The 27124-nt window shown below is 39.7% G+C and overlaps 3 protein-coding genes across 3 annotated transcripts in view; all 3 read left to right on the top strand.

Moving 5' to 3' along the window:
- Positions 1–725: 725 nt before the first annotated feature.
- LOC117962881 (zinc finger and SCAN domain-containing protein 2-like) lies at positions 726–8106 on the top strand. Its single transcript, XM_059017819.1, has 3 exons — positions 726–1427; positions 4264–4584; positions 6523–8106. The coding sequence occupies exons 1-3, from the start codon at positions 1100–1102 to the stop codon at positions 7050–7052; spliced, it is 1179 nt and encodes a 392-aa protein (XP_058873802.1). The 5' UTR covers positions 726–1099; the 3' UTR covers positions 7053–8106.
- Positions 8107–11394: 3288 nt separating this feature from the next.
- Positions 11395–25297, top strand: LOC117407762 (zinc finger protein OZF-like). The gene is made up of 3 exons (XM_059017733.1): positions 11395–11519; positions 16035–16226; positions 21064–25297. Exons 2-3 carry the CDS (start codon positions 16067–16069, stop codon positions 22533–22535), a joined length of 1632 nt encoding a protein of 543 aa, XP_058873716.1. The 5' UTR covers positions 11395–11519; positions 16035–16066; the 3' UTR covers positions 22536–25297.
- Positions 11395–27124, top strand: part of LOC117971124 (zinc finger protein 501-like) — a 111421-nt gene continuing 95691 nt past the window's right edge. The window contains exon 1 of the mRNA XM_059017795.1: positions 11395–11519. The gene's annotated coding sequence lies outside the window, so the exon portion shown is untranslated. The remainder of the gene's footprint in view (positions 11520–27124) is intronic.

Raw genomic sequence — 27124 nt, forward strand, 5'->3', positions numbered from 1 at the left:
AGCAATTAAGCAACAGTATTAATTTAGCAAATGTTTAACACTTACTGTACATGTTAATTTGTTTTAATTTAGGAGCAACTTTAAAAACCTATCCTGACTAAAGTGACTGCTTAATTGGGTCTGGATGATTATGAATCCGGAGTGGCTCACATTGCTATGAAATGGGGGTCTTATTTCAATCCTTGAAATGTTAATTTTACAGATATGGCTGAGAGAGTTCGGACTACATTTTTCAGTTTTCTCTTTCTGAATAGTGGCTGCAGTCTGCCGCAAAACACTGCATCATGCTGTTTACTAGTTACACTTTGACATATTAAAAACACGACCTGTTACTGTAGCATTTTACAGATGTTTTAGAACGCACTGGTTACTTTTACTGCAGACGCGCCTGTTTGTTTGGAACCACCTAGCAACAATCTCCTCGAATGTGACGTCACAGGAACGTAAACAATGACCCGAACACTCTGAGCACGAGCAGCAGCTTTGGAATACAAACCTTATTGCGCACGCGCACTAAAAGCAGAGGGACGAAACCGGCGCCGTTTCGGATCCATAGCAGGACATTGCAAAGTAAAACACAAAACAGCAAGAGCCAACATGATGAACACTGGTGTCCAGTTTCACAACCGCCTCTCAGAGAGTTTCTGCAGCCAATAATATGCGAAGATTACATCCAGACACGCCCACTATTGTTGACGCTTTTATTTCGTTCCAGGAAATTGAAGCGTTGCTTTGTTTCTGCTGGAGAGATAGAGGTGGCTGCAGACAGAGCTGACAGCACAACAGTGTATTACCTGCTGTTTAAAGTATTTAGGTTGAGTACAACTGTTTCCTAATAAGTTATGTTTATTTTTGTTCGTTTTTTTTAACTGCATTGAGTTCTGAAACAAAGAGTCCCTTTTTCTGTTTTATTTAAGAACTCAGACAGACTGGAGCGCGAAAGTTACTCCTTGGAAAAGTAAAACGAGTCTGCTGTTTGTTTTCTTTCATTATCGCACTAGAAGTGCTGATTTTATATGAACGGGAATTCTTAAACAAATAATACATTAAAATCAAACAGGATTCCGCTACTCGAGTCTCAAGCTAACAGTCAGTGAAGATGGACGTCAGCGTCTCCGTGTCGTTCTTTCAAGACGAGCTCGCCTCTACCATCGAGCACGCAGTGAAAGCGGCTGTAGACACCGTCTTGTGCCAAATCACAAAAGTTGTCGGCGGCAAATTCACTGAATTCCGAATGGAAATGGCTGGAAAGGAGAAAGAGAATGAAAGTCTGAAGCTGAGATTGGAAATATCAGAGAGCGAGTTGAAAGCAGTGTGGGAATGCATGAACGCTGCAGATGCAGACATTAAACAACCTCTCAGAAACATGAACCCCGACTGCAATGAACAAGACTTTCAGAGGAACGAGAACCAGGGATTATTTCAAGGTAAGACTGATCTTTTTGATGGGTTGCATGCCACGTTGTACCTAGCAGGGCGCCTCCATCTTGTCTTTCAGTTCCCTTCTCCCATCCCACTCTGTCTCTGTTAGTCTCCTGCCTTTTGGCTTTTAGCTGGGACCCCTATCTGTGATTTTGAGTCCTGTTAGACCATGCAAAACTGCACGTAGCTGGTTCTGCCGATGGGAAATGAAAGAACTCGAAACTTAGACAATACTGTATAGAAACTTAATATAAAAGCATATTAAAGCAGCTGAATTAGTAAGCACATTAAAACACATTCACACACAATTTAAACATAATTATTAAAAACAACTTAATAAGTAATAACATAATTAATACCTCATGCAGAAAGCCATCACTACACCACCATGCACTGTATTTTATTTATGCCCCATATAAGTCCATATTACTAAAAATTAATATGGTATTTTGGAAAAAGTCAATGCAAACACACAAGTAGGGCTTGAAGTTTCCAGGTTTTATTTGTAATCAGGTAACAAATTGAGCGGATTCTGTTTCATAATTAAACTCAAAAAGCTGTTAATTACAAAACAATCTTTGTTTTTACCTTCATATCTTGCCTGAATTCTGGTCCCCTTAATTTTATACCGAGCATAAAACGAAACATAACACATTTATTTAAAAAAAAATAAGGTATATAAATGATGGACATTGACAACATGTTTTTTCGTTTCTTTTTAATCCCTCGATCATTCATCCTTGACCACGACACGCTTGAGTGACTGTGACTGAAGCAGATGCGCTTAATCACCTAATTAGTGAGACAGTTGATTGGACGCTGGATATGGAGTGATTTCAGCTGTTGAATTGCAAGCTTGAGTAAAAGCAATTAAGAAAATCACAGAAAAAAAAACAATATGCCACGTCTGTCGAGAGCAGCGCCTTCGTGCGATCGGCATGTTGGAGGCTGGACTAGGGCAGCGTGCTGTGGCTCGCCATCTTGGGTGCTCACAGCCAGCGATTTCAAACCTGGCGAGACGGTATAACCAGACACACACTGTCAATCACAGGCCACGAACTGGGAGTCCAAGAGTCAACACCTGCCCGAGATCGACAGATCATTCAGCAGCATCTTCATGATGTTAATTGTTAATCAGCACAATAAAAAGTCACTGCACCTGCTCTAAAACAGAGTTTGTCATTTTTTGATCACATATAGTGAATTATATCCAAGTATATTTTTATTTATTTTCAATGCAGCTGGTGTCATTTTGGTTGAAGACATTTTATTTTTTTATTTTAGAGTGGCCAATTATTTGTATTAATTTTTCCAATTTGGAACATCCAATTATGTTTATTACTCCTCAGCGCAGCGAGTCCCCACACAGCACAGACGTTCTGAGGGCGTGTGAGCGTCCTCCGATCTCACAAGCCTAAAGCCACTTTAACGCTGAGCAATCCAGAGCAGAGGTGGGCGAGCTACCGATCCCGGAGATCAGCCCTGCTTTTTTATCCACTCTGAATGTGCTCTGTGTCTGGCCAGTAGGTTTCACTGTTGCGCGATGAGGTTTCCCATCCCTCACCCCGGGAGTGTCAAAGCCAATGTGACGCCCCCTTCGGAGTCCCCAGCAAAGTTCGGCCTCTTTACACAGCCCGGACGCGAACTGGCGCCGTTCAAGCTGTGTGACTCATCCTGCGCTCCCAGTGGCAGAGCTTTAACTGAATGAGCCACTCAGGGACCCCCTCTTGTATTTTTTAACTGGGCAATACCCGTATTTGTATTTGTCAAACACGACATATTGTGCCTTTGGTTTGATACTTCTAAGGAAAAGCAAAGAAACAAAATGAAACCTAACTCCTTCTGGGAGCGCTAACTAAACTATACAGATTCCTTTTCTAACTGTCAGTTAGCTAATCTACTTACTGACAAAATCCAAACATTCACAATATTGCAGTTACAGAAACACAGGTTCAAGTTCACTGATTCAGTAATACAGTCTCTTTGTCAGGACTCAGCTCTCTAAACAGGTCCTCACCCTCGCACAGGCTTGTTTACTCAGGACTTTTATACCCACCTTCTCCCAGTAAATTACACACAGCTGACTCAGGTTAGCTGATTACTTAAACTATCAGCTCTTTACCTGTTAATGCATTTTATGAAGTTACGTATTACGGACTGCATTTTTTCCCTACCATTTTATGACAGTATTTAAGCCATGGTGTACAGACCTTGAGTTATGCAGGGCCCATTCTGAAATTAAGGGAGGGTTCATTGGAAATTCAATGAAGATTACAGGACTTTGTTTAAAAATGTGACGTGTCATCATATTATCTAGGTGTAAAGTAAATTCATGTTTAATTTATTTTTATCTTCAGAAGATCTATCGTACCGTTCAATGCATACCGTTTTCACTGTTTAACAAGTGGCTGTATCTGAATATTTAATTAAATGTTTTTAGCAAAAAAATCAATGTAATTAAAAAAAATGTTCGTTCTAATTTATATTTGTGTGTGATCAAAATCACTCTGACAGACGCTTACTCTGCTTCAAAAACGTCGTTCCTATCGTACTGTAACTGTAAGCAAGTACTTAAGTGTGTTTTGGCTCCCTTAAATTAAACATTTCCATGGTAAATTTGCACAGTGATTTTGCAGTTTTCCACTAGTTATCCTGTGCATTTATCATGTTTTAATATGCTGTACCATACCTCACTGCTTCAATGTGCAGCATTAAGTTTGCAATGCATTTCTCTATGGTAACGTTTATAAGAGCTGTACTAACTGTTGTTGTGATTCGGGTTCAGTAGGAACATGGCTAGTAGGTGAGAATTATAATTTTGAATACTTTTCTTTCACACAGATCCAAAAGACATCCGTTCTATGCATAAATCTAAAGCATATGAAATGTCAAGGATGGAAGCAGTTTACACACAAGAGGAGCCCTTTGACCAGGAGTGGTGTGGAAGTCTAAAGCAGGTTACAGAGATGACGTTTGTTAAAGATGGAGAGGTCCCTCGACTGGATTGTGTTCCTATTAAAGAGGAATTCATAGAACAGGAATGTGTCCCCATCGCAGAGGAAGTTCCTGCTGAAAATAATGTCTGTACACTTGAGGAGAACAACAAGCTGGGATCCAGCCTGTGTGATGATTGTCCACCTGCACGTGAACTGGGATTTGGAGGTAATTATACAAAACAAGCAACATTGAGCTGACTATTAGTCTTCCAGAAATGAGTTACTAAATTGTAGAAGTGTGCTGAAGATTAGAGCTTGACAGATGTGAATTCTTCCAGGCCGATACCTATATTTAAAAAAACACACAGCCGATTGCCGATATTATTATTATTTATTTCTTAGCAGACGCTCTTATCCAGGGCGACTTACAATTGTTACAAGATATCACATTATTTTTACATACAGTTACCCATTTATACAGTTGGGTTTTTACTGGAGCAATCTAGGTAAAGTACCTTGCTCAAGGGTACAGTAGCAGTGTCCCCCCACCTGGGATTGAACCCACAACCCTCCGGTCAAGAGTCCAGAGCCCTAACCACTACGCCACACTCCTTTATTGTTTGTTTTTTCAACACAAGCAAAACTCTGGGTTAAATCACAACCTATACTAAGATTATCTGATAGTGTCCCTTTATAAGCTGTGTGGTCCAGTGGTTAAAGAAAAGGGCTTGTAACCAGGAGGTCCCTGGTTCAAATCCCCCCTCAACCACTGACTCATTATGTGACCCTGTGCAAGTGACTTAACCTCCTTGTGCTCCGTCTTTCGGGTGAGACGTAGTTAAGTGACTCTGCAGCTGATGCATAGCTCACACACCCTAGTCTCTGTAAGTCGCCTTGGATAAAGGCGTCTGCTAAATAACCAAATAATAATAATATAAGCAAAATATAAATAAATAAATGCTGATAGCTAAGCGATGCTGTTACTTATTATTAATAATAATAATAATAATAATAATAATAATAATAATAATAATAATGAAGCACAGATTTCTTATGCTTCTGAGAGTGAAAACAAGGCACTTATTTACATCCCACATAAATGACAGTTTTTTTTCATGATTTTAATCTAATAAAGTACATATTTTAACTTGTCAGGCGAGTGTTGCACCATTTCTTGTTTGGACTGCTCACAGAAATACAGTAAATGTTAGTATTAATGAATAAGTCATTATTTCCTTACCTTCTCTCATCCACATGTTGCTTCTGTGAATAATGGATACGTCTGTTCTTGTACTCGATCCCCAGCAGTTCTGAAGCAGAATCTTTTACAGGGATTGTGGGAAGGTTGCCTATTTGCTGGCTTGTAGAATAGACCGACCAATCGCAGCTCTGCATTTTTTCTTTGTAATTTTCAGGAATAATTATGAGAAGTAATATCGGCCTCGCTTAGGCCGATGCCGATATTTTTTCAAAGGGAAAACTCGGCCGATATTGTCAGCTGGCTGATATATCAGTCGACCTCTACTGACGATTACCATTTTTGGTCATTCCAGCTCAATTTATCCTAACCACTATGTCAATGACTTGCAAGTTGCAACATAACTGTCCTTGCTGCTGTGACATCTGCTAGATGTGCACCCACTATTATCCCTGCTTTGAATGCTGTTAGATCTTTGCATGTCCCTCTTTCTTGTAGAGTGTTTGCAGTTCTGCTGCTCCCACAGCTTTATAGTGGTGCTGGGATCACATGTCTCATCAATGGGTGATGCCAAATCCAGTCAGATTGCTAAGTATCACCAGAAGAAACATTTCAATACAGCACTTGCATGTAAACCTGATCTTATACTTTTATTCCTCAAAGCGATATTAAGTGGGGTGGAAATCAGTGACTGGTACATGTGAGTGATATTAACCAGAGTGTGTTTATAATCAAAGGGATATTCTCAAGCATTTGTCCTTATTGACACCCAGTATATTCAACCTGGAAAATGTCAATGTGATGATAACAAAAGGAGGCTGGTATTAACAGGAGTGATATTAAGCAGGTTTGACTGTATTATCATCAGAGTTCTCTAGGAGTTGGTCATGGTTATGAGGGGAAGCTCTGCAGAAGAGCCAAAGTGTTAGCATGCTGTACAATAACCTTTGTCTTTTTTATCTCTAGCTGCTAAAGGAAATCTCACAGGAGGGACTCCATTTCCCTGTGCTGATTGTGGGAAGAGTTTCAATTCTTTATCACAGCTTAAAATCCACCAGCGTGTTCACACAGGTGATAAACCTTATCACTGCTTTGAGTGTGGGAGGAGTTTCACGCAGTTACAAAATCTTAAAAGACACCAGCGCAGTCACACAGGAGAGAAGCCTTATCACTGCACTGTGTGTGGGAGGAGTTTCACACTATTACAAAATCTTAAAATCCACCAGCGTGTTCACACAGGAGAGAAACCTTATCACTGCATTGAGTGTGGGAAGAGATTCACAGTGTTACAAAATCTTAAAAGACACCAGCGCAGTCACACAGGAGCGAAGCCTTATCACTGTACTGAGTGTGGGAAGAGATTCACACAGTTAGGACATCTTCAGTCACACCAGCGCTTTCACACAGGAGAGAAACCTTATCACTGTGCTACATGTGAGAAGAGTTTCACATATTTAATTTCCTTGAAAACCCACCAGCAAACTCACAAAAAATAAATCTAATCAATGTAGTGAATGTCTGAAGAGTTTCAGCCACTTATCAAACCTTAAGAGACACCATAAAATTCACAGAAGAGTGAAGTCCTACCCTGCACTGAATGTAGGAAGATGTTCAGTCAGTTACAGGGTCTTGAAGGACACGAGAAAATTCACAGAATTTCAGCCACTTGAGGACACCTGAACACCAGGAGTAGATTTGACTAAAATACAGTATTTACTGAAAACAAAAGAATAAACTTACTTGATAAATAGTGTTGCATCACATTAGTAATCTTTGAAATAGATTGTAATTGCATCTGCAAAATTCCACTTTTGTCTCATTGTGGCAAAGTGGTAATTAGTGCGCAGGTGCAGTAATCCAGTGATGCAGACAGACAACAAAGTACAGGTGAAATGGTTTCTTTTTATTATAATCCAATGGGCTGATGACCAGGCAGTGTGGAGTAGTGGGCAGGGCTCTGGACTCTTGACCAGAGGGTCATGGGTTCAATCCCAGGTCGGGGACACTGCTGCTGTACCCTTGAGCAAGGTACTTTACCTAGATTGCTCCAGTAAAAACCCAACTGTATAAATGGGCAATTGTATGTAAAACTAATGCGATATCTTGTAACAATTGTAAGTCGCCCTGGATAAGGGCATCTACTAAGAAACAAATAATAATCATTAAACACCTTGAGAACTGCAGTTTGTGTGCTGTGTTTCAAATGGATTCCAGGCTCATGAGCTGCTATGATATTAGTCTGTTTTAAGAATCTCTTTAGCTGTTGTTTACTAAACTCTCAAATAATGTGGCAATAACTAAGTACAAATATAGGTCTGCAATTGTTGGAGTTCGAACGGTCACCTTTAAAATAGGGACAACGTGCAGATTTCCAAATTGATGGAATTGTATTTGAAATAAGAGATTATGTAGATCGGCTCATGGTTGTGCAATAATCCATGCTGCTACCTTTAAAAATATGGGTTAATTCGTAAACTCTGGCAGTAGTGTGTTTCTCTGTATAATTGTACCTGTGTGTTAATAATAAAACCTGATTACTGTGATTTGAAATTGTTTGTCGTGTCTGGTCATTTTTACTCTCAGGACTCAATAGATATTAAGAAATGATTAGGCCTTGTTTTCTTACTAATTGCAATTGTGTTATAGATCTCTGTGTTTCGGAAAATACGTGCACAATATCAATATACCATTTTCATATCGTTGACCACCCCTAATTTTAAATATTAATTATAGAACATTATTTGAATGTATGTGATGTTGGGTCTGGTATGATTCTGCAAGGTCCAGTAAGGTTTCACAGTAAACCAGGAGTGAATTACTACAGGCCACAATTAGAGCACAATGGGAATTCTGTCAGATCAGCATACATTTCTATTAACCTGTACTTACTTATCAATATACACTTTAAACCCTACATTTTTATTTGTTAAATTTCTCAACATTTTCAGCTTCTCATAAGTGTACTTTTCAGCACTGCATTTAAAGTTTCCAACTCTAATTTCAATTGTTATTGTTTATAGCTGCATATGATTGTTAGTGTAGGCTTATTGGTTTATGTAATTTATGATTAATTGTATAATTATCAAAAATTAAATTCAGTTATAGTAATAAAAGTATCTGTTCTAAGGTTTGCATTTAAGTCAGGACACCGGTAAATCATGCAGAACCTACACCAGACACTCACGAGAGAGCCAGGGCACTGCCACAGGACACAAGACTCAACCTAGCCAGGACAGCACAGGACACAAGACTCAGCACAGCCAGGACAGCACAGGACACAAGACTCAGCACAGTCAGGACAGCACAGGACACAAGACTCAGCACAGCCAGGACAGCACAGGACACAAGACTCAGCACAGTCAGGACAGCACAGGACACAAGACTCAGCACAGTCAGGACGGCACAGGACACAAGACACAGCACAGGACACAAGACTCAGCACAGTCAGGACAGCACAGGACACAAGACTCAGCACAGCCAGGACAGCACAGGACACAAGACTCAGCACAGTCAGGACAGCACAGAACAACAAGACTCAGCACAGCCAGGACAGCACAGGATATAAGACTCAGCACAGTCAGGACAGCACAGGACACAATATTCAGCACAGTCAGGACAGCACAGGACACAAGACTCAGCATACAGTCAGGACAGCAAAGGACACAAGACTCAGCACAGCCAGGACAGCACAGGACACAAGACTCAGCACAGCTAGGACAGCACAGAACACAAGACTCAGCACAGCCAGGACAGCACAGGACACAAGACTCAGCACAGTCAGGACAGCACAGGACACAAGACTCAGCACAGTCAGGACAGCACAGGACACAAGACTCAGCACAGTCAGGACAGCACAGGACACAAGACTCAGTACAGCCAGGACAGCACAGGACACAAGACTCACTGACCTGTGCTGTCCTGTACTGTCCTCAGGACAGCGCTCTGCATGCCTCAGGTCACAGAACACAGCAACCCTACTGTAAACACTGCCCATTATATCATTGTGAAGAAGAAATACGCAGACTGTGTGCTGTTTATGTGGGTAATTCAGTGGAAGACTGCTTTGACATTTTCACAACTAGAAAGGTACAGTCCAAACTACATGCATAATATCAGTTGCTGAACAATATTGAGCTGATGTATGCTGTCTCATAATTCAGTCTGTTGTACCCTGGAGATCTATTCAAATAATAGACATTTAAGATAATGAAAAATGTATCTACATTTTCTAAGCAACAAAGCAATTTCAGGATATTTACATGTACGTTTGGTCCTGCAAACATTGAAACCTATGTTAGTCTGATCACAAAACAATCCAGTTTCATGTGTTAAATAGTTCCAGTGACTATTTTAGAGAAAGAAATATGGTTTCCATGTAAATTAGGCCATCAACAGTCTTGGCATATAGTGATGGTGATGACAGAAGGTCACACCTCAGCTCAGTCACTTCCTCCTTGATCTCAACAGTCCCGTCTGCAGAAACAACCCATCGAATAGGAAGCTCTGGGCTGATGTGAGCTGCTTCCATCTCAGAAACTTCCTTTGAGTGAGGCTGATCTGTTCTCACTGAAGAAAAGGAGACAAGACTTTTAGTTTGTCATTTCAGATTGCATATAAGGTGCTTTTATTTGAATTTCCGCAGAACTCAAACTTTAGAAAACTATGGCCAAACGTTTTGCATTACCCTATAGAATTAACTCATCTGCTAATAATGTTACCTTAACAATTTGAAGTGCATACTGCTTTGTTGTTTTCCACATACTGACAGAAACATATCAAACTCTAACATGACATATTGCATTATTATGGCTTCCGGTAGAATTCTGCAATATCATTTTGTAGTTTATTTGTTTGCAATTTCTAAATTATGTTAGTAAAGTTTTTTTTTTTAAATTATGTATCAATCCTAATATTCTAGGTGATGCAAATCTTAATAATCTACTTTGTTGAAATCTAAAGTTATGTTTCAACACCCTACCTACATTGCATAGCTATGGTACATCTGCTTCAAAAACACTCTCCTGTAGATATGCATGGAATTCAAATTAAAACTTCCTTCTTGTGCAGTTTAGTTTTCAAATTCCGTTTTGAAATTGCTATGAAGTGCACTGTAGTATGTCTAAAAAGCAATGTGAATTAAATTACGATAAGTTATGTTTCAAGTCCAATCAGTTAATACAATGACCCCCACACGAGCTGCAGCTTTGGACTGCAAACTCATAGGGTGTGTTCACGACACGCAGACTTTCGTCATTCTGCGCAGAATCTGCACAGAATCGGAGCAAGTAGCCAATGCATTTTCAGAATCTGCGCAGACTTAGCAAAGTCTGCCTCTCGTGAACGCACCCATAGATTTTGATCTACGACAGGACATTGCATCGTAAAACTCAACGCAATTAGAGCCAACATGGTGAACTCTGGTATGCAGTTTCATAACCTCCTCTTCTCTTCGCAATATCGCCCTTCCCTTCTGCAACTAATAATATACGCGACGGTCCAGACACGCCCACTGAGATGATACTTTTATATCATTACAGGAAATGGTTTCTTTGTTTGTGCTGGGATTGGCTGGTTCCTGTCGAAACCAAGCGCAGGATCGCGATGAGTCGAGAAGGGGAGGTTATGAAACTGGATAACGGAGTTGTGCCATGTTGGCTCCTGCTGCGTTGTGTTTTATTATGAAATGTTCTGCTTTGCATCCGAATGGCTCCAGTTTCGCCTCTCTGCTTTCTGCTGTGCGTGCTCAATGAGATTTGTATTCAAAGGGTGGTGGTCGTGCTGCGGGTCACACTGCGTTTTGTTTTGATTTATTAACGGATTGGACTGTTTATTCATCTATTTTTTTATCGGAGTGGTTTTAGTTATTATAGTGACTGTTTAGATATGAAACGGAAGGCTTGAAGTCGACTAAAGGAAGGGATAATAACACAACGACTTACACCGACTGCAGAAAGAGGAGAGAGGTAAACTTATCGTAATATAATTCACATTGATTTTTTTTTAGACATACTACAATACACTACACCATATATCAACTTTAAAACGGAATTTGAAAACTGAACTGCATACAAATAAAGTTTTAATTGAATTACAGTTATATCTACAGGAGAGCACTTTGTGCTGTTGTACTGCTACAGATGCAGTGTAGGTAGGGTGTTCAAACCAAGTCGTCCCGGTTTTGCTATTGTATTAACATTTGGGGAACTAGCATTGTGCTCAGCAAGTTCACAGCAGAGTCATTTTATCAGGTTGTGTTGACAACATTCAAAAACAAAATAAGCTGTTGTATGGATTGTTTGTTTATAGTTCATATTCTGTTTACGTTTTTAGACCGTGTCTAGTTTTTTTTAAAAAACTTGGTAATGCCGCCAGCCTTTAGTCCTATTTGTGTCTAGATAAACAGCCATTTTTATATAACCGATTACGATTATCGATTATTCTAATAACATAATTCTTTATGATAATTTCTAATTAAAAGCTACAATAAAACTTCAATAACTTTTTTCAACAGCACTTTCAAACCTACAAAACATACAGTGTGTATTATATCAAAGTCGGTACTAAAGCAGCATAACGAATATATAAACAACACCACTTCACAGAAACCATTTTTAAATAAAGAAGAAAAGCACAATCTGACATTGCACGCTCTTGCGCTCAATTGCCTGGACTCTTCTCTTAAGCTCTTTTGAACCCCTCACACCCCAGGGAATTATGCACATACAATAACTTTGAGTAGCTCACTTATAAACACACATTTATATCAACATCCATGAACCTTCGGTTCCGAGGGTGATTGATCTTACATGGACTGACCCTATAGTGTGGAGTAGTGGTTAGGGCGCTGAACTCTTGACCGGAGGGTTGTGGGTTCAATCCCAGGTGGGGGACACTGCTGCTGTACCCTTGAGCAAGGTACTTTACCTAGATTGCTCCAGTAAAAACCCAACTGTATAAATGGGGAATTTTATGTAAAAAAATAAATAAATAATGTGTAAAATAAAAAAATGTAATTGTATGTAAAAATAATGTGATATCTTGTAACAATTGTAAGTCGCCCTGGATAAGGGCGTCTGCTAAGAAAATAATAATAATAATTATATTTAATATCTGCCGCTTTTCTCTTGTGGAATGAAGCGTCATTAATAAGGTAATTGATAAATGTGTAAAGAAAAAAATTATCGGAAATGAATCGTATTTTCTATTAATCGATTATTTAGTTTTGTTTTTACCTATCTTAAACATAGCCGTAATCAAAATGCCCAAAGAACGTGTTTAATCGTGTGACATTTAGTTTTAAACCCGATGGCCAGCTTGGTTTTGAGTTATGCCCTCTTCTGACTTTGAGCCTTCATAATGAAAAATATACAGTATATGTATAGGAAAGGATCAATACTTCCAAGTTAGATGGTGGTTTTAAATGGAAAGGTTGAAGCTTTAGGCATACAAACAAGCCTCCTGAAAACACACCTCACAGCTGTGAGCAGACTGCCAGGAAGGCATGGCCAGGACACAGCAGTTCTGCCAGTGAACAAAGTCTTTATTATTATTATTATTTATTTCTTAGCAGACGCCCTTATCCAGGGCGACTTACAATTGTTACAAGATATCACATTATACATTATTTCACATTATACAGATATCACATTATTTTTACATACAATTACCCATTTATACAATTGGTTTTTTTTACTGGAGCAATCTAGGTAAAGTACCTTGCTCAAGGGTACAACAGCAGTGTCCCCCACTGGGGATTGAACCCACAACCCTCCGGTCAAGAGTCCAGAGCCCTAACCACTACTCCACACTGCTGCCCTACTGTAGATAAATGTGTATGTGTCACTTTTAAATGCATGGGTCATGTTTACTATATATTGAAACAATTATTAAAGCCTTGTTTAAAATGTGATGCATTAGTCTGTTAAGAATATATTATTATCCCTGTGCTGCAACAATGTTTACAATATATTATAGAGCAGGCGCACCCCCAGAAATCTTTCCCATGATCCGCACAACTGAACCACACCGACATCCCATCTCATGCCGATACTGACTCTGCATCAACATGCTGGAAAGTGTTTCAGCCAAATAGTGCTGCATGTCTGTTATTTCCTGAGTTTCCCTTTTTAAAAATGAATAAACACAGCGCGCTGCCATTGAGATAGAACAGCAACTACAGTGACGGCCAAATAGTCCACAACAACAATAAAAGCTATAAATAAACCTGTTTGAGTTTGAAATACAGACCTAAACTAGGAGGAAAAACTAGCTTACGATTCTTATGCTTCTAATCACTTTACTCTCACAACTACAACAAATCATTACTCATCCCCAAAGCATGAACTATTTTACATCATTCATGACTGAACAGGCAGTTCAAAAAATAAAACATCAATAATAATAATATAAGGAATAAACTCTCGTGGTAAGATAAATGACGAGACCGAAGGTGGAGGATCCATGTCACCCAGGGCCGGATTAAAGGATGTGGGAGCCCTATGCTAACCCATTTTTTGGGGACCCTATGCGTATTATGGCGAACGGTGTTATTGGCATATCCAGCCCTGCGTTGGGGACAGAGAGTGTCGGCGGAGCGAGCCAGTTGTGTATGGAGCAGGGTAGTTGCTGGAGCGGACATTTCAGGCCCGCTCTTTCACAGCACTGAGTAGAACTAAGCACGGTTTTATTTTTCTTAAATCCATGTTCTGCCGTGGAGTTTGCACAAAAAATAAAGGTGGTGACGAACACAGATGCAGTTACTGCACAGTATTTACCATCATGCCTGTGCATGGTAACCATTCATTTTCCAGTTTCAAACCAAAATTAGGCACTTTTTAATGTTTTGCAGACTTGTGAATTGCATTAAAAAAAATGATATTGAATGTGACTGGCGTTGCACTTTATAATTCTCTTTGTAGCTGGACTGGGGTGTTTACGCAACTTGCTTTGAATTTCTTATTTTTACTGTGATTGGCTGCAAAGACAGCAGAGCTAACCAGAGATTGGATTATGTTTTGTTGGGTCAGTTTTTCTTGTGTACAGTTTCCTAGTAACTGAAAACATTGTATTCTGGGAGATGTAGTTGTTAGTGGAAGTTGTAGGGGAGGCAGACAAGCTGTGAGGCAAAATTGCTATGCACATTTTTACGCATTTATTAAAATGGATAGATTTTTTAATGGTTAAAAACGGCAAGTACGCAGCTTATCTGGACCGCTGCATGCGAGTCCACGCTTATCAAGATGAAAAATCAAAGGTGTGTACGGCTGTGGGCGCTAATGTGCTAGAGGTTAAAACGCTCCAATAGCACTGTGTTTATTAGAATTAATATAGTCTACATATTGATTTAATCCATATGTCACTGAAATAGTAGGTTTGTTATTTCAACAAATCGAATACAACTGCTTACTATGAAATTATATATAGAAGTATGCTATGTTGGCAATTTATTTTACTATGTGAATAGTAGCATAGCAACTAAAAACCTTGTTGCCACAGATCCGCTGCGAATGCATATTTCACACTGTCACCACTGACACATTTTCATTGACGCGGCGTTTTGAGACCAATATAGAAGATACTATTATTATTATTTGTTTATTTAGCAGACGCCTTTATCCAAGGCGACTTACAGAGACTAGGGTGTGTGAACTATGCATCAGCTGCAGAGTCACTTACAATTACGTCTCACCTGAAAGACGGAGCACAAGGAGGTTAAGTGACTTGCTCAGGGTCACACAATGAGTCAGTGGCTGAGGTGGGATTTGAACCAGGGACCTCTTGGTTATAAGCCCTTTACTTTAACCACTGGACCACACAATACTACACGTAAAAGGAAAAATTAAATTACACGTGGAATGTCTATACTTAAGCTAAATTAGTGTTTGACTAAATGAATATTTTTATTCAGTTTTTACCAGTTTTCCAAATGCTTGAAAAGGATATCTTCTGAAACGGTCATTTTTAAAGCGAAATAAAGTTAATTTTTTAATTATACAACAAGTTGAAAAGAAGTTCCTGAGCAGCACAGAGCGCTCTGAGCAGAACTCTCCATAGAACCAGAATCACCAGACGCCTGCTTCACCCACCCTAATGTAGGGTTAGGTGGGGCTATTCAACCCTGTTGATGTGTTCCATAATAACTTCTCATGCATGTAGATATGTGTCTGATATTAAAGGTTTGCCTAATGTAACAAATGTTACATAATAGAATAATCTCCATGTTTTAAGGGTGGAATAGCCCCACATGCATGCCTTTTGCAAGTTGCGTCAGTCTGTTGCAGGTCACAGAGGAATTAATATTACAATGGTGCAGTAGATATCAAGAACATTTCAAATAAGGCTTGATGTGTGATTTTAAATACTATTGGATTAATACATAATATAGTTTTCTAAAGTGTGAGTTCTGTGGAAATTCAAATAAAAGCACCTTATATGCAATCTGAAATGAGAAACTGAAAGTCTTGTCTCCTTTTCTTCAGTGAGAACAGGTCACTCAAAGGAAGTTTCTGAGATGGAAGCAGCTCACATCAGCCCAGAGCTTCCTATTCGATGGGTTGTTTCTGCAGACAGGACTGTTGAGATCAAGGAGGAAGTGACTGAGCTGGGGTGTGACCAGGCCAATGAGCGGATCCTGCAGGAGGAAACGCCACCTTCTAGCATCACTGAGAGAGGTGAGTGACACTGGAATGCAGATCTATAGAGGGGGGGCTTTATTGAAACAGGGGAAGGGGTATTGCCTTGGCTCTCTCGCGAGCGTCTGGTGTAGGTTCTGCATACTTTGCCTGTGTCCTTATTAAAATCCAAATCTTAGAACACATACTTTTATACCACAACTGAATTTAATTTTCTTTAATTAGGCAATTGAAAGAGATTCAACAATTAATCAACGTATTGATTTATTGATCATCCATCCTAAAACCTCCTGATCTTCGAGTAGCCTACATATTGGTGAATTGATGCATCAAATTAGAGCTTCCCATTGCCAGTCAGTCTCCCATTGCCAGTTTGCATTAAAACATTGATCATGTAGTTGTATGCTGATAATAGTGCTACAGTCGCCACCGCTTTAGAACGGGCACGTTTGTGTTACCGTGATTCACCCGCAGTGAGCGATGGACGGTATAAACCTGACATTCAAAATGTCCCCCAGTCACCAGTACAGTAACAAACAAGTGTGTATGCTTTTAAAAATCTTTAACACTAGAACCGCCAGATTTTCGAACTGCCTAGAACCGCCACGTGGGTCACTGTGACCCATACATTTTTAAACTGCCTCGTTATGAAAATGAAAGACATGCTGTCGGATACAACTGAAAAGGTTTATTCATGAACGTCATATCCAACATTTGCATCGCAGAAACACTGTATTTAAATGGAAAATTAAACTATTTTTTAAAATGAGTGCATATACAGCAAAACAGTGAAAAAATATAATAAAATATACATTTAAAAAGAAACAGGTATGTACATATACCCGTGTACAGGTGTACATGTACACACAAAACTATAAAACCGAAATCATCGTTTCTAATACTACATAAAAAGAAAATATAACACTACTTCCGGTATGACGGCTGCATTGTACTCTATGGAGGAGCGTACGCGTCTGCCAGCTGACTGTGCCTGCATCCAGGAGCTGTGTTGTAAACACAGACGCAGTTCCATTGAACACTATTGTGTAAACATGTGTAAACTGTTACATGCAAACCTGTAAAACCAAAATGTTTTTTTTTTTCTAAAAGTAATATTAAAAAAAAAGAATGTATAACATACGTTTCATATTAGGCACATAAGTTGTTATCATTTCAGTTTGCTGTATGCATCAGAGTGCAGCTTGCCGTATTCCAATCAAAATGACTACTTTCAAGGTTAAACATTTCCTTCTGATATATTCCCAGTTGCATTTGAGTAACAAAACGAAGGATTGTTGTCTCCCAGGTACAACGAAAAATAAGAAACTAGGCTTTCACTGAGTTGGCATTTTGACAAATCCACAATCATAGCAATCTCTGTCTCGTAGTCAGTCTACAAGAGGAGGAGGCGTCTTGTTTGCTGCATTTACAAAAAAATAGAGTATCTTCTTTATTAAAAAAAGACATGTATTGTAATGCATGGGTCACATTGACCCATGTGGCGGTTCTAGGTAGCACTGTTTATAACTTTATAATTTTTTGTGATTCTGGCTATCAAACGCCATCAGGATATTTAATTCATATATTTAGGAAAAGTCAAAAACGGACACACACATACGATTTACAACAGAAGAGTAATTAACATTTTAAATGTAAAGTGGGTCAAACTGACCCGCATGGTGGTTCTAGTGTTAAGGCACTCGTTACACTAATAAAGATGAACTAAAACCTATGACTGTAATAAAAAGTACAGTCATCCGTCACGTATCCGACTGCGATGGGACCAGAGTAAGGGCAGCTTTGTAAAAAGTGACAATTACTCTATTATATTATTATTTTGAGATTCAGCTTTTATTAGGGAGTTCACCTAAATCCATTGTTTAGAAAGATACAGGGGAATGGAACGGTATCATTGAACTCCCGACCGTACCATAACAACAAGAGAGAGGGGGGAAATGAAAATAGTATGTCCTAAATTAAAAACATATTACTAGTTTTCCCAAGTGTTGAAAGCACACAAACAAAAACAAAAAAAAACATTATCACTGATTACCAGTTTTAATCCAGACAGAAACACAGATGTGACCCGTGTGTGCTGAGCTATATATTCCATGTCTCCCTATTCAGTGCAATGGAACGGTCGCAAGTCACTCTGCCTAGTAACGACGTCAAGACAGCAGTGACGTCAGAACGTTATCTTTAGGGTTCAGTTTCTGTAAAACTAGGACCCCCCAAAAAATATAAATACCCCGTTGCACATCTACACCCCCGGGACTATGTGCATGCCGAGCGTGGTTCCTTAATTTGCTGTACGTTTTGAGATATACAGGTGTATGAAAAGAGTCAGAGTCATTTAAAAAAGAAAAAAGAAAAACAGCTGTTTTGTTCGCCACTATCTCAAAAAGTATGTGTATGTGTGTGTGCGCGTGTGTGTGTATATAGACATATATACATATACATATACATACAGTGCTGTGAAAAAGTATTTGCCCCCTGTCTGATTTTCTGCATCTTTTGCATACTTTTGGCACTGAATGTTATCAGATCTTCAACCAAAACCTAATATTAGATAAGAGACCCTGAGTGAACAAATAACACAAAAATTGGATACATATTTCATTTATTTATTAAAGAAAGTTATGCAACACCTAATGCCCCCGTGTGAAAAAGTAATCGCCCCCTTAGACTCAATAACTGGTTTTGCCTCCTTTAGCAGCAATAATTGCAACCAAACGCTTCCTGTAGTTATTGATTAGTCTCTCACAGTGCTGTGGAGGAATTTTGGTCCACTCCTCCATGCAGAACTGCTTCAACTCAGTGACATTTGTGGGTTTTCGAGCATGAACTGCTCGTTTCAGGTCCTGCCACAACATCTCAATGGGGTTTAGGTCTGGACTTTGACTAGGCTATTCAAAAACTTTAAATTTCTTGTTCTTCAACCATTCTGATGTAGACTTGCTTGTGTGTTTCGGATCATTGTCTTGCTGCATGACCCAGCTGCGCTTCAGCTTCAGCTCACAGACGGATGGCCTGACATTCTCCTGTAGAATTCTCTGATACAGAGCAGAATTCATGGTTCCTTCAATGATGGCAAGGCATCCAGGTCCTGATGCAGCAAAGCATCCCCAAACCATGACACTACCACCACCATGCTTAACCGTTGGTATGAGGTTCTTACTGTGGAATGCAGTGTTTGGTTTTCGCCAGTCATAACAGGGCCCATGTCGGCCAAAAAGTTCCACTTTTGACTCATCTGTCCATAGAACATTGTTCCAGAACTCTTGAGGATCATCCAGGTGCTTTTTGGCAAACTTGAGACAAGCATTCATGTTCTTCTTAGTGAGCAATGGTTTCCGCCTTGCTACTCTGCCATGAATCCCGTTTTTGCCCAGTGTCTTTCTGATGGTGGAATCGTAAACATTGACCTTAGCCGAGGCGAGAGAGGCCTGCAGATCCCTGGATGTTGTTCTAGGGTTCTTTGTGACTTCCTGGACGATTTTACGCCTTGCTCTTGGAGAGATTTTGGCAGGACGGCCACTCCTGGGAAGATTCACTGCTGTCCCAAACATTCTCCATTTGGACAATATGGCTCTGACTGTGGTTCGGTGGAGCCCCAGAGCCTTAGAAATGTCTTTGTAACCCTTTCCAGACTGATAGGCATCAACAACTTTTTTTCCGGAGGTCTTCAGGAATTTCTTTTGTTCGTGGCATGATGTGCCTCTAGAACCTGTGTGCTGACAACTTCACTCTGATGGTAAGGGCCAGAGTTAGTCAGATTTATATTGAGCAAGGCCCAATCAGGCCTGGTTTTTAAGCAAAGTACTCAAACAGCTGACCCTAATTATCCCTTTAATTGGGTTGAGTTAACTAGGGGGGCAATAACTTTTTCACACCTGAAGATTGCATGTTTGATTATCTTGCACACCAAACAAATGAAAGAAGCACCAAACTTTGGTGTCATTTTTTCTCTCAGACTCCCTCTATATAGTACTACAACCCACAAAAAAATCTGACCAAATACAATGTGAAAAATGTGCAAAAATGCAGAAAATCAGACAGGGGGCAAATACTTTTTCACAGCACTGTAGATTCTGGAGACAAATGGTAGAGCCATCATCGACGGGCACTAACGCTTAATTATATTTAGGGCTTCTTTTTTTCGGGTTTTATTAATTGTATTTTTCGGTGCTTATTAACTATTTTCAAATTTTATGTAAATCGTTTTTTTTCGGGGCTTTCGTTTTTGATATACGATGCCAGCTGTGTGCTTGTCATTCACTAGGTTCTTGTTCTATTAACTTGCAACATTAAACATGGTGAACATCTGTAGATACAGATCAGAGATGAAGTAATCCACATGGGAGTGTCAGTCTATAGGCAGGCGCAGAATTGCCTGGCAGTAATCTTGACATAAAACTCAACTCAACAGGTGACTTCTGAATCTGCTTTGTTCATTATATGTCTCTCTGTAGCTGAACATTGTGCAGCAGCGCAGCCACTTCTATCAGGGTCTCCCTTCTATCTGAAGACTGATAATTACATACTCTCTGGTTTCAGGCTGTTTGTTTCCTTAACTCTTTAGGCCACTTCAGCAGCATTTTTGCAGGTTTCATTTCAGATCTATTTAAAGCTTTATTAGGCTTTTCTTCTCTAATTATGTGTTTGTAGTTTTTGATTTAAGGAGTGCATGCTAACTGTCAGTGCCTCTTGAATTAGATGCTCTGTTGCAATGAGCACACCAGGTTAGAATGCAAATATATATTTTTGGAAAAGTGCTTCATGGTCAGTAGGAGGCGGTCCGCACTAATGTTTATGAGGTGTGTTCCACAAAATGCATCACGTGAAATAAAAAATAAAAATGTATTCTGTTTTCCAGGTACATGTATTAAGCTTTCTGAACTGGAACCTGTCACTATTAAAAAGGAAACCGCAGAACTAGAACCTGTTCACATTAAGATAGAAGTCACAGCGCTGGAACAAGTCTATATTAAAGAGGAGAGTCCTGCACTAGAGTCGGTCCATATTAAAGAGGAGAGTCCTGCACTAGAATCGGTCCATATTAAAGAGGAGGCCTCTGAACTGGAACCTGACCCTGTTAAACCAGCAGTAAACAAGCTTGAGGCTTTATTAAATGAAGGAGAAGCATCTCATGACATGTATGCTAATGGAGAGGAGGGGACTGAGCTGGGTTCCATTCAGAGGAAACCTCGCATCTCCCAGCAAGAGGCTATCCAAATACATCCTTCATCTCAACATGAACCAAGGTCACCTTCACCCTGTGGGACAACAATGTTAGAAAAAACACACCATCAAATTCACACAGGACATAAACCACACCACTGTAATGAATGTGGAAAGATCTTCACTCAATTGGTAAAGTTTCAAAGACACCAGCGAACTCACACAGGAAAGAAAAATTACCAGTGTAATGATTGTGGAAAGAGCTTCAGTGAATTAGGAAAACTTAAACAACACCATCGACTTCACACAGGAGAGAAACCTTACCAGTGTAACGAATGTGTGAAAAGATTCTCTCAATTACAAAGTCTTAAAATACACCTGCGAACTCACACAGGAGAGAAACCTTACCAGTGTAATGAATGTGTGAAGAGCTTTTCTCAGTTACAAAGACTTAAAATACACCAGCGAACTCACACAGGAGAGAAACCACATCACTGCAAGGAATGTGGAAAGAGCTTCAGTCAATTGCCAAACTTTAAAAGACACCAGCGAACTCACACAGGAAAGAAACCTTACCTGTGTAATGAATGTGGAAAGAGCTTCAATGAATTAGGAAAACTTAAACAGCACCATAGTCTTCACACAGGAGAGAAACCTTACCAGTGTAATGAGTGTGGAAAGAGCTTCACTCAGTTACAAAGTCTTAAAATACACCAGCGAGCTCACACAGGAAAGAAACCTCACCAATGTAGTGAATGCGGAAAGTGCTTCAGTGAATTAGGAAGTCTTAAAAAACACCAGCGAATTCATACAGGAGATAAACCTCACCACTGTAATGAATGCAGGAAAAGCTTCAGTGAATTAAGAAGTCTTACAAAACACCAGCGAATTCACACTGGAGAGAAACCACACCACTGTAATCAATGCGGGAAGCGCTTCAGTGAATTGGGACATCTTAAAAGACACCAACGAATTCACACAGGAGAGAAACCTCACCACTGTACAGAATGTGGGAAGAGCTTCAATGAATTAGGAAACCTTAAACAACACCAGCGAATTCACACAGGAGAGAAACCACACCACTGTAAGGAATGTATGATGTGCTTCACTAAATTAGGAAATCTTAAAAGACACCAGCGAGTTCACACAAGAGAAACACTAGTGTAATGAATTTGGGAAGAGCTTCACTTGAGTAGACAAGACTTGACTTAAATCATACAATCGAATTCACACAGTAGTGAAACGCTTATCTATTTTACTGAAAGTGGGGTAAATGTTTAATCTGAAGGGACACCTTTAAAAAACCATAGGGGATCTAGTTTGCTCTCCTGGTGTGGTAATTCCTAGACTTGATGGGATTGACTTGGGGCTTTCTGATCACAAGGCCATCTTTCTGAATATAGCTATTCCTCTTCCGCCTCCTCCTAGTAACCGTACTATCACTTTTCGTAATATTAAGTCAGTTGATCCTGATGCATTCATAAACTGGCCTTTTCATCAACCTCAGGTCTACTCGATCGAGGAATCTGTTATTCACTATAATCATGCATTAACTTCTATTCTGGATGACCTTGCTCCTGTTAAAACCTGTGTGGTTTCGTTTACATGCGCCAGCCCCTGGTACACTAAAGAGCTACGCTCTGCAAGGGCCACCGGCCGTCTTCTAAAACGACAGTGGAAGAAGTCTGGCTTGACTATCCATGCGCAGATTTATCAACAATACCAGGTTGCTTATAGAGTTGCTATTGGCAGTACTAGATCTTTATACTATTCCTGTATTAAAAGAGGGAACGGAAATCCTAAAGCTCTCTTTACCACCTTTAATAAGCTGTTACACCCTGTTCACAACACTGCATCCTCAGCATCTGTTGACCAGTGCAATATATATACTTAAAGCTTTTTCAGAATAAGATTGATAACATCAATAATCAGCTGCGCTCTTCTCCTTGTCCTTACTTTACTGTTGTGTCAAGTCCTCCTTCACCGGTGTCTGGGCTATCTCACTTTTCTATTGTCGATACTGCCTATATTTATAAATTTGTCGGCAAAATGAGACCCACTACTTGCCTTTTGGATCCTATTCCCACTACTTTTAGTTAAGGTCTGTTTTCCAGCTCTAGGTCCTTTTGTTACCACATTAATCAATGACTCCTTGGTATCTGGTTCTGTTATTATTATTATTATTATTATTATTATTATTATCATCATTATTATTATAATTTATTTATTTATTTATTTCTTAGCAGACACCCTTATCCAGGGCGACTTACAATCGTAAGCAAATACATTTCAAGTGTTACAATACAAGTAATACAATAAGAGCAATAAATACAATAACTTTTGTTCAAGCAAAGTACAAGTGTGACAAACCACAATTCAATAATACAGCAGATAATAGTGATAGTTACATCAGGATATGATTAAATACAATGACTGTTCCATCAGTGTTGAAGATTGCTGCTATTACGCCAGTTTTAAAAAAGCCTGGCCTTGACCCCGATATACTAAACAACTACAGGTCCTATTTCTAATCTACCATTCTTCTCTAAGATACTTAAAAGAATAGTTTTGTCTCGGCTTCAAAATTATTTGCTGACTGATGAGTTACTTGAACCTTTTCAGTCAGGCTTTAGAGTTAAGCATAGCACTGAAACAGCCTTGGTAAGAGAAGCCAATGACCTGTTTATGACTGCAGACACAGGGGCCCTTAACATTCTTCTTTTATTAGGAGGGTTAGGTCGGCCAGGGTGTCCTCGGCTCACCGCGCACCAGCGACCCCTGTAGTCTGGCCGGGCGCCTGCGGGCTTGCCTGTAAGCTGCCCTGAGCTGCGTTGTCCTCCGACGCTGTAGCTCTGAGGCGGCTTCACGGTGAGTCTGCAGAGTGTAAAGAAGCGGGCGGCTGACGGCACACGCTTTGGAGGACAGCGTGTGTTCATCTTCGCCCCTCCCGAGTCAGCGCAGGGGTGGTAGCGGTGAGCTGAGCCTAAAAATAATTGGGCATTTCAAATTGGGGAGAAAACAATAAAAACTAATTGGCAACGACTACATTTAAAAAAATAATAATAATAATTGTGACAAAACAGAAATTATTTTCATCGGCTCCCAGTCCCTGGTTCACAGAATTGGTCAATTTAATCTGGATATTGATAATATAAATGTATCTCCTTTCAATGTAGTACGTAGCCTGGGTGTTATCTTTGATTCCACTCTGACCTTTTGAAACCCATATTAAAAATGGCACTAGGGTGTCCTTCTTCCATCTCCGTAATATTGCACAGATAAGGTCCCTTTTATCTCTCTCTGATGCTGACAAATTGATTCATGCTTTTGTTACTACTAGGCTTGATTTATTGTAATGCGCGTCTATCTGGAGTCTGCATAAGAGCTTTAAACAAGTTCCAATATGTGTAGAATTCTACTGCTCATGTTTTAACCCATACTGCATCTCGGGAACATTACACCTGTGCTTTTAAATTACATTGGCTCCCAATACGATACAGGGTGGACTTTAAGATCATGGAGTGACTTGTATGTGAGCAGCATGCACCAGGATATCTGCGAGACCTGCTTCATGTCTACTCTCCAGTTCATACTCTCCGCTCCTCCAACTCTGGTTATCCTCGACCACCTAAAACTAAGCTTCGGTCCCCGGGAGATAGCCTTCTACAGTGCTGCTCCATGTCTCTGGAATGCACTGCCCTGCTTTAAGAGACTCGGAGACTGGTGAGATTTTTAAAACCTGTCTCAAAACACATATTTTTAAACTGGCCTTCAAGGATCTGTGTTAATGCTGTTCCTTATTTTGTTGAATGTATTTTATCACTGTATTTTATCTTGCCCTTTCGTCTTGTGTTTTGTCTTGCCTCGGCTATGTTAAGTGCTTTGGGTTTGGAAAAGTGCTCTATAAATTAAATGTATTATTCATTTTATTTAAGGTGTATCAATATGTTTTTTTTGGTGATGCCTTTTTAATGAGACCAGCTAAAGCAGGTATACAAATTATATAAACTAGCTTTCGGGACCACAACATTCTCTTCTTTAGTTAGGTGAAAACTGGAAAATGAAGATAAAGAATATTTACCGCCACGGAGATAAATTAAAATGACACTTTTTTGGTGCTTAAATTCAGACCCTTGTTACAGCCCATAAAAGAGTGTGGTGGGTATCCACTCACAGACGAGAGACACAGGAATTGACTGCAATGTGTGGTAAGTGGTAGATGCAGTGTAGTAATCCGACAATCAAGTACGGGTGAAAATGATTAGTGTTTATTTTACTCCAGGGGTCTGATGAGCAAACAAAAGAAATAGGAGGACTGGCAATACACAGCGATGTGTACTGCACAGGGAATTATGAAGAGTTGCAGTCTCATAAACAATTACAAAGTCCAAACACGCCAAACACAAACACGGTCACCTACAATTTATTTGTGAACAGTTAGTGCTCTGTTGTCCGGGTTTTCTGCTGTCCGTGTGTTTGTTTTTGCTTGTCTCTTGTGCCCCTGCCTGCTCCCTTTACATGTGTTCTCCTTGTGTGTGTGGCCACCCCTGTTCGGTGGTCAGTCTGCAGATGTGACCTCCCTCCCTTCTCCCTCTTGTCTGCATCTCTGCATCTGCCTGGTTCCAGCACTTGTAAATGCTGCCATAAGCGCATAAGCAGAAGTGCTGCACTGGCATCTAATAAAATACCTTGCTGATTGCACATTCTGTTGCCTCGACTAATTTTTTATTGTTTAAGTTAAATAAAAATGTTCAAACTAACTTGACTATTAAAAAGTAAATCTAACTCAAATGGATTAAGTTACATGACTATACACGTGTGATGAGTTTAGTCAGCCCCAGAGAAAGTTGTTGTAACAAAAACGAAATGAGTAGCTAAACTTAATTATATTGAGGCAATGTGTTTACTCAATTTTTTGGAGTGAACTTGACTTATCAGGGTTTACACTGTAGGCAATCATTGGGATTTGGAGACTTACCCTTTCCTTTCTGAATTAGTTTAGCAGATGTTCCTTCATAGTGTACAACACAATTAAATAATACATTTGATGTGGAGGACACATGTTTTGAATAGCCACTGATTTCAGGAAGTATTCTAATTTTTGAATTGTTTAGTTAAGTGTCTACTGTTATTTATTTGTATACAGATTTGAGTAGTTTTAGTATACAGGAGGCTGTGTGGTCTTGTGGTTAAATCTCTGCTCCGCCACTGACTCATTGTGTGACCCTGAGCAAGTTACTTAACCTCCTTGTGCTCTGTCTTTTGGGTGAGACGTAGTTGTAAGTGACTCTGCAGCTGATGCATAGTTCACACACCCTAGTCTGTAAGTCACCTTGGATAAAGGCCTCTGCTAAATAAACAATAAGGGCAGCAGTGTGGAGTAGTGGTTAGGGCTCTGGACTCTTGACCGGAGGGTCGTGGGTTCAATCCCAGGTGGGGGACACTGCTGCTGTACCCTTGAACAAGGTACTTTACCTAGATTGATCCAGTAAAAACCCAACTGTATAAATGGGTAATTGTATGTAAAAGTAATGTTGTAACAATTGTAAGTTACCCTGGATACTGGTGTCTGCTAAGAAATAAATAATGTTAACTGTATTTCTCCATTCTTGGTTGGTTCCAAGGGGAGGAGTTACTTGAGTTCAAGTATAAAAAGGAGAGGTTGGAGTGAAAATGTTATTTTGTAGAGAGAGAGGCTAGAGAAGTGTGGTCTTGCCCTTGATTAAGCCTACATGCTGGTCTCTTTTAATGACTTC

Source organism: Acipenser ruthenus, chromosome 57 (assembly GCF_902713425.1).
Source record: "Acipenser ruthenus chromosome 57, fAciRut3.2 maternal haplotype, whole genome shotgun sequence".
Classification (NCBI taxonomy): domain Eukaryota; kingdom Metazoa; phylum Chordata; class Actinopteri; order Acipenseriformes; family Acipenseridae; genus Acipenser; species Acipenser ruthenus.

What these genes read in the sequence shown, in the direction of transcription:
- LOC117962881 (XM_059017819.1), top strand. Translation starts at nt 1,100, where the DNA reads ATGGACGTCAGCGTCTCCGTGTCGTTCTTTCAAGACGAGCTCGCCTCT. An exon ending in GAACCAGGGATTATTTCAAG is followed by an intron (nt 1,428 to 4,263) that starts GTAAGACTGATC and finishes TCTTTCACACAG; the next exon opens with ATCCAAAAGACATCCGTTCT. An exon ending in ACGTGAACTGGGATTTGGAG is followed by an intron (nt 4,585 to 6,522) that starts GTAATTATACAA and finishes TTTTATCTCTAG; the next exon opens with CTGCTAAAGGAAATCTCACA.
- LOC117407762 (XM_059017733.1), top strand. Translation starts at nt 16,067, where the DNA reads ATGGAAGCAGCTCACATCAGCCCAGAGCTTCCTATTCGATGGGTTGTT. An exon ending in TTCTAGCATCACTGAGAGAG is followed by an intron (nt 16,227 to 21,063) that starts GTGAGTGACACT and finishes TCTGTTTTCCAG; the next exon opens with GTACATGTATTAAGCTTTCT.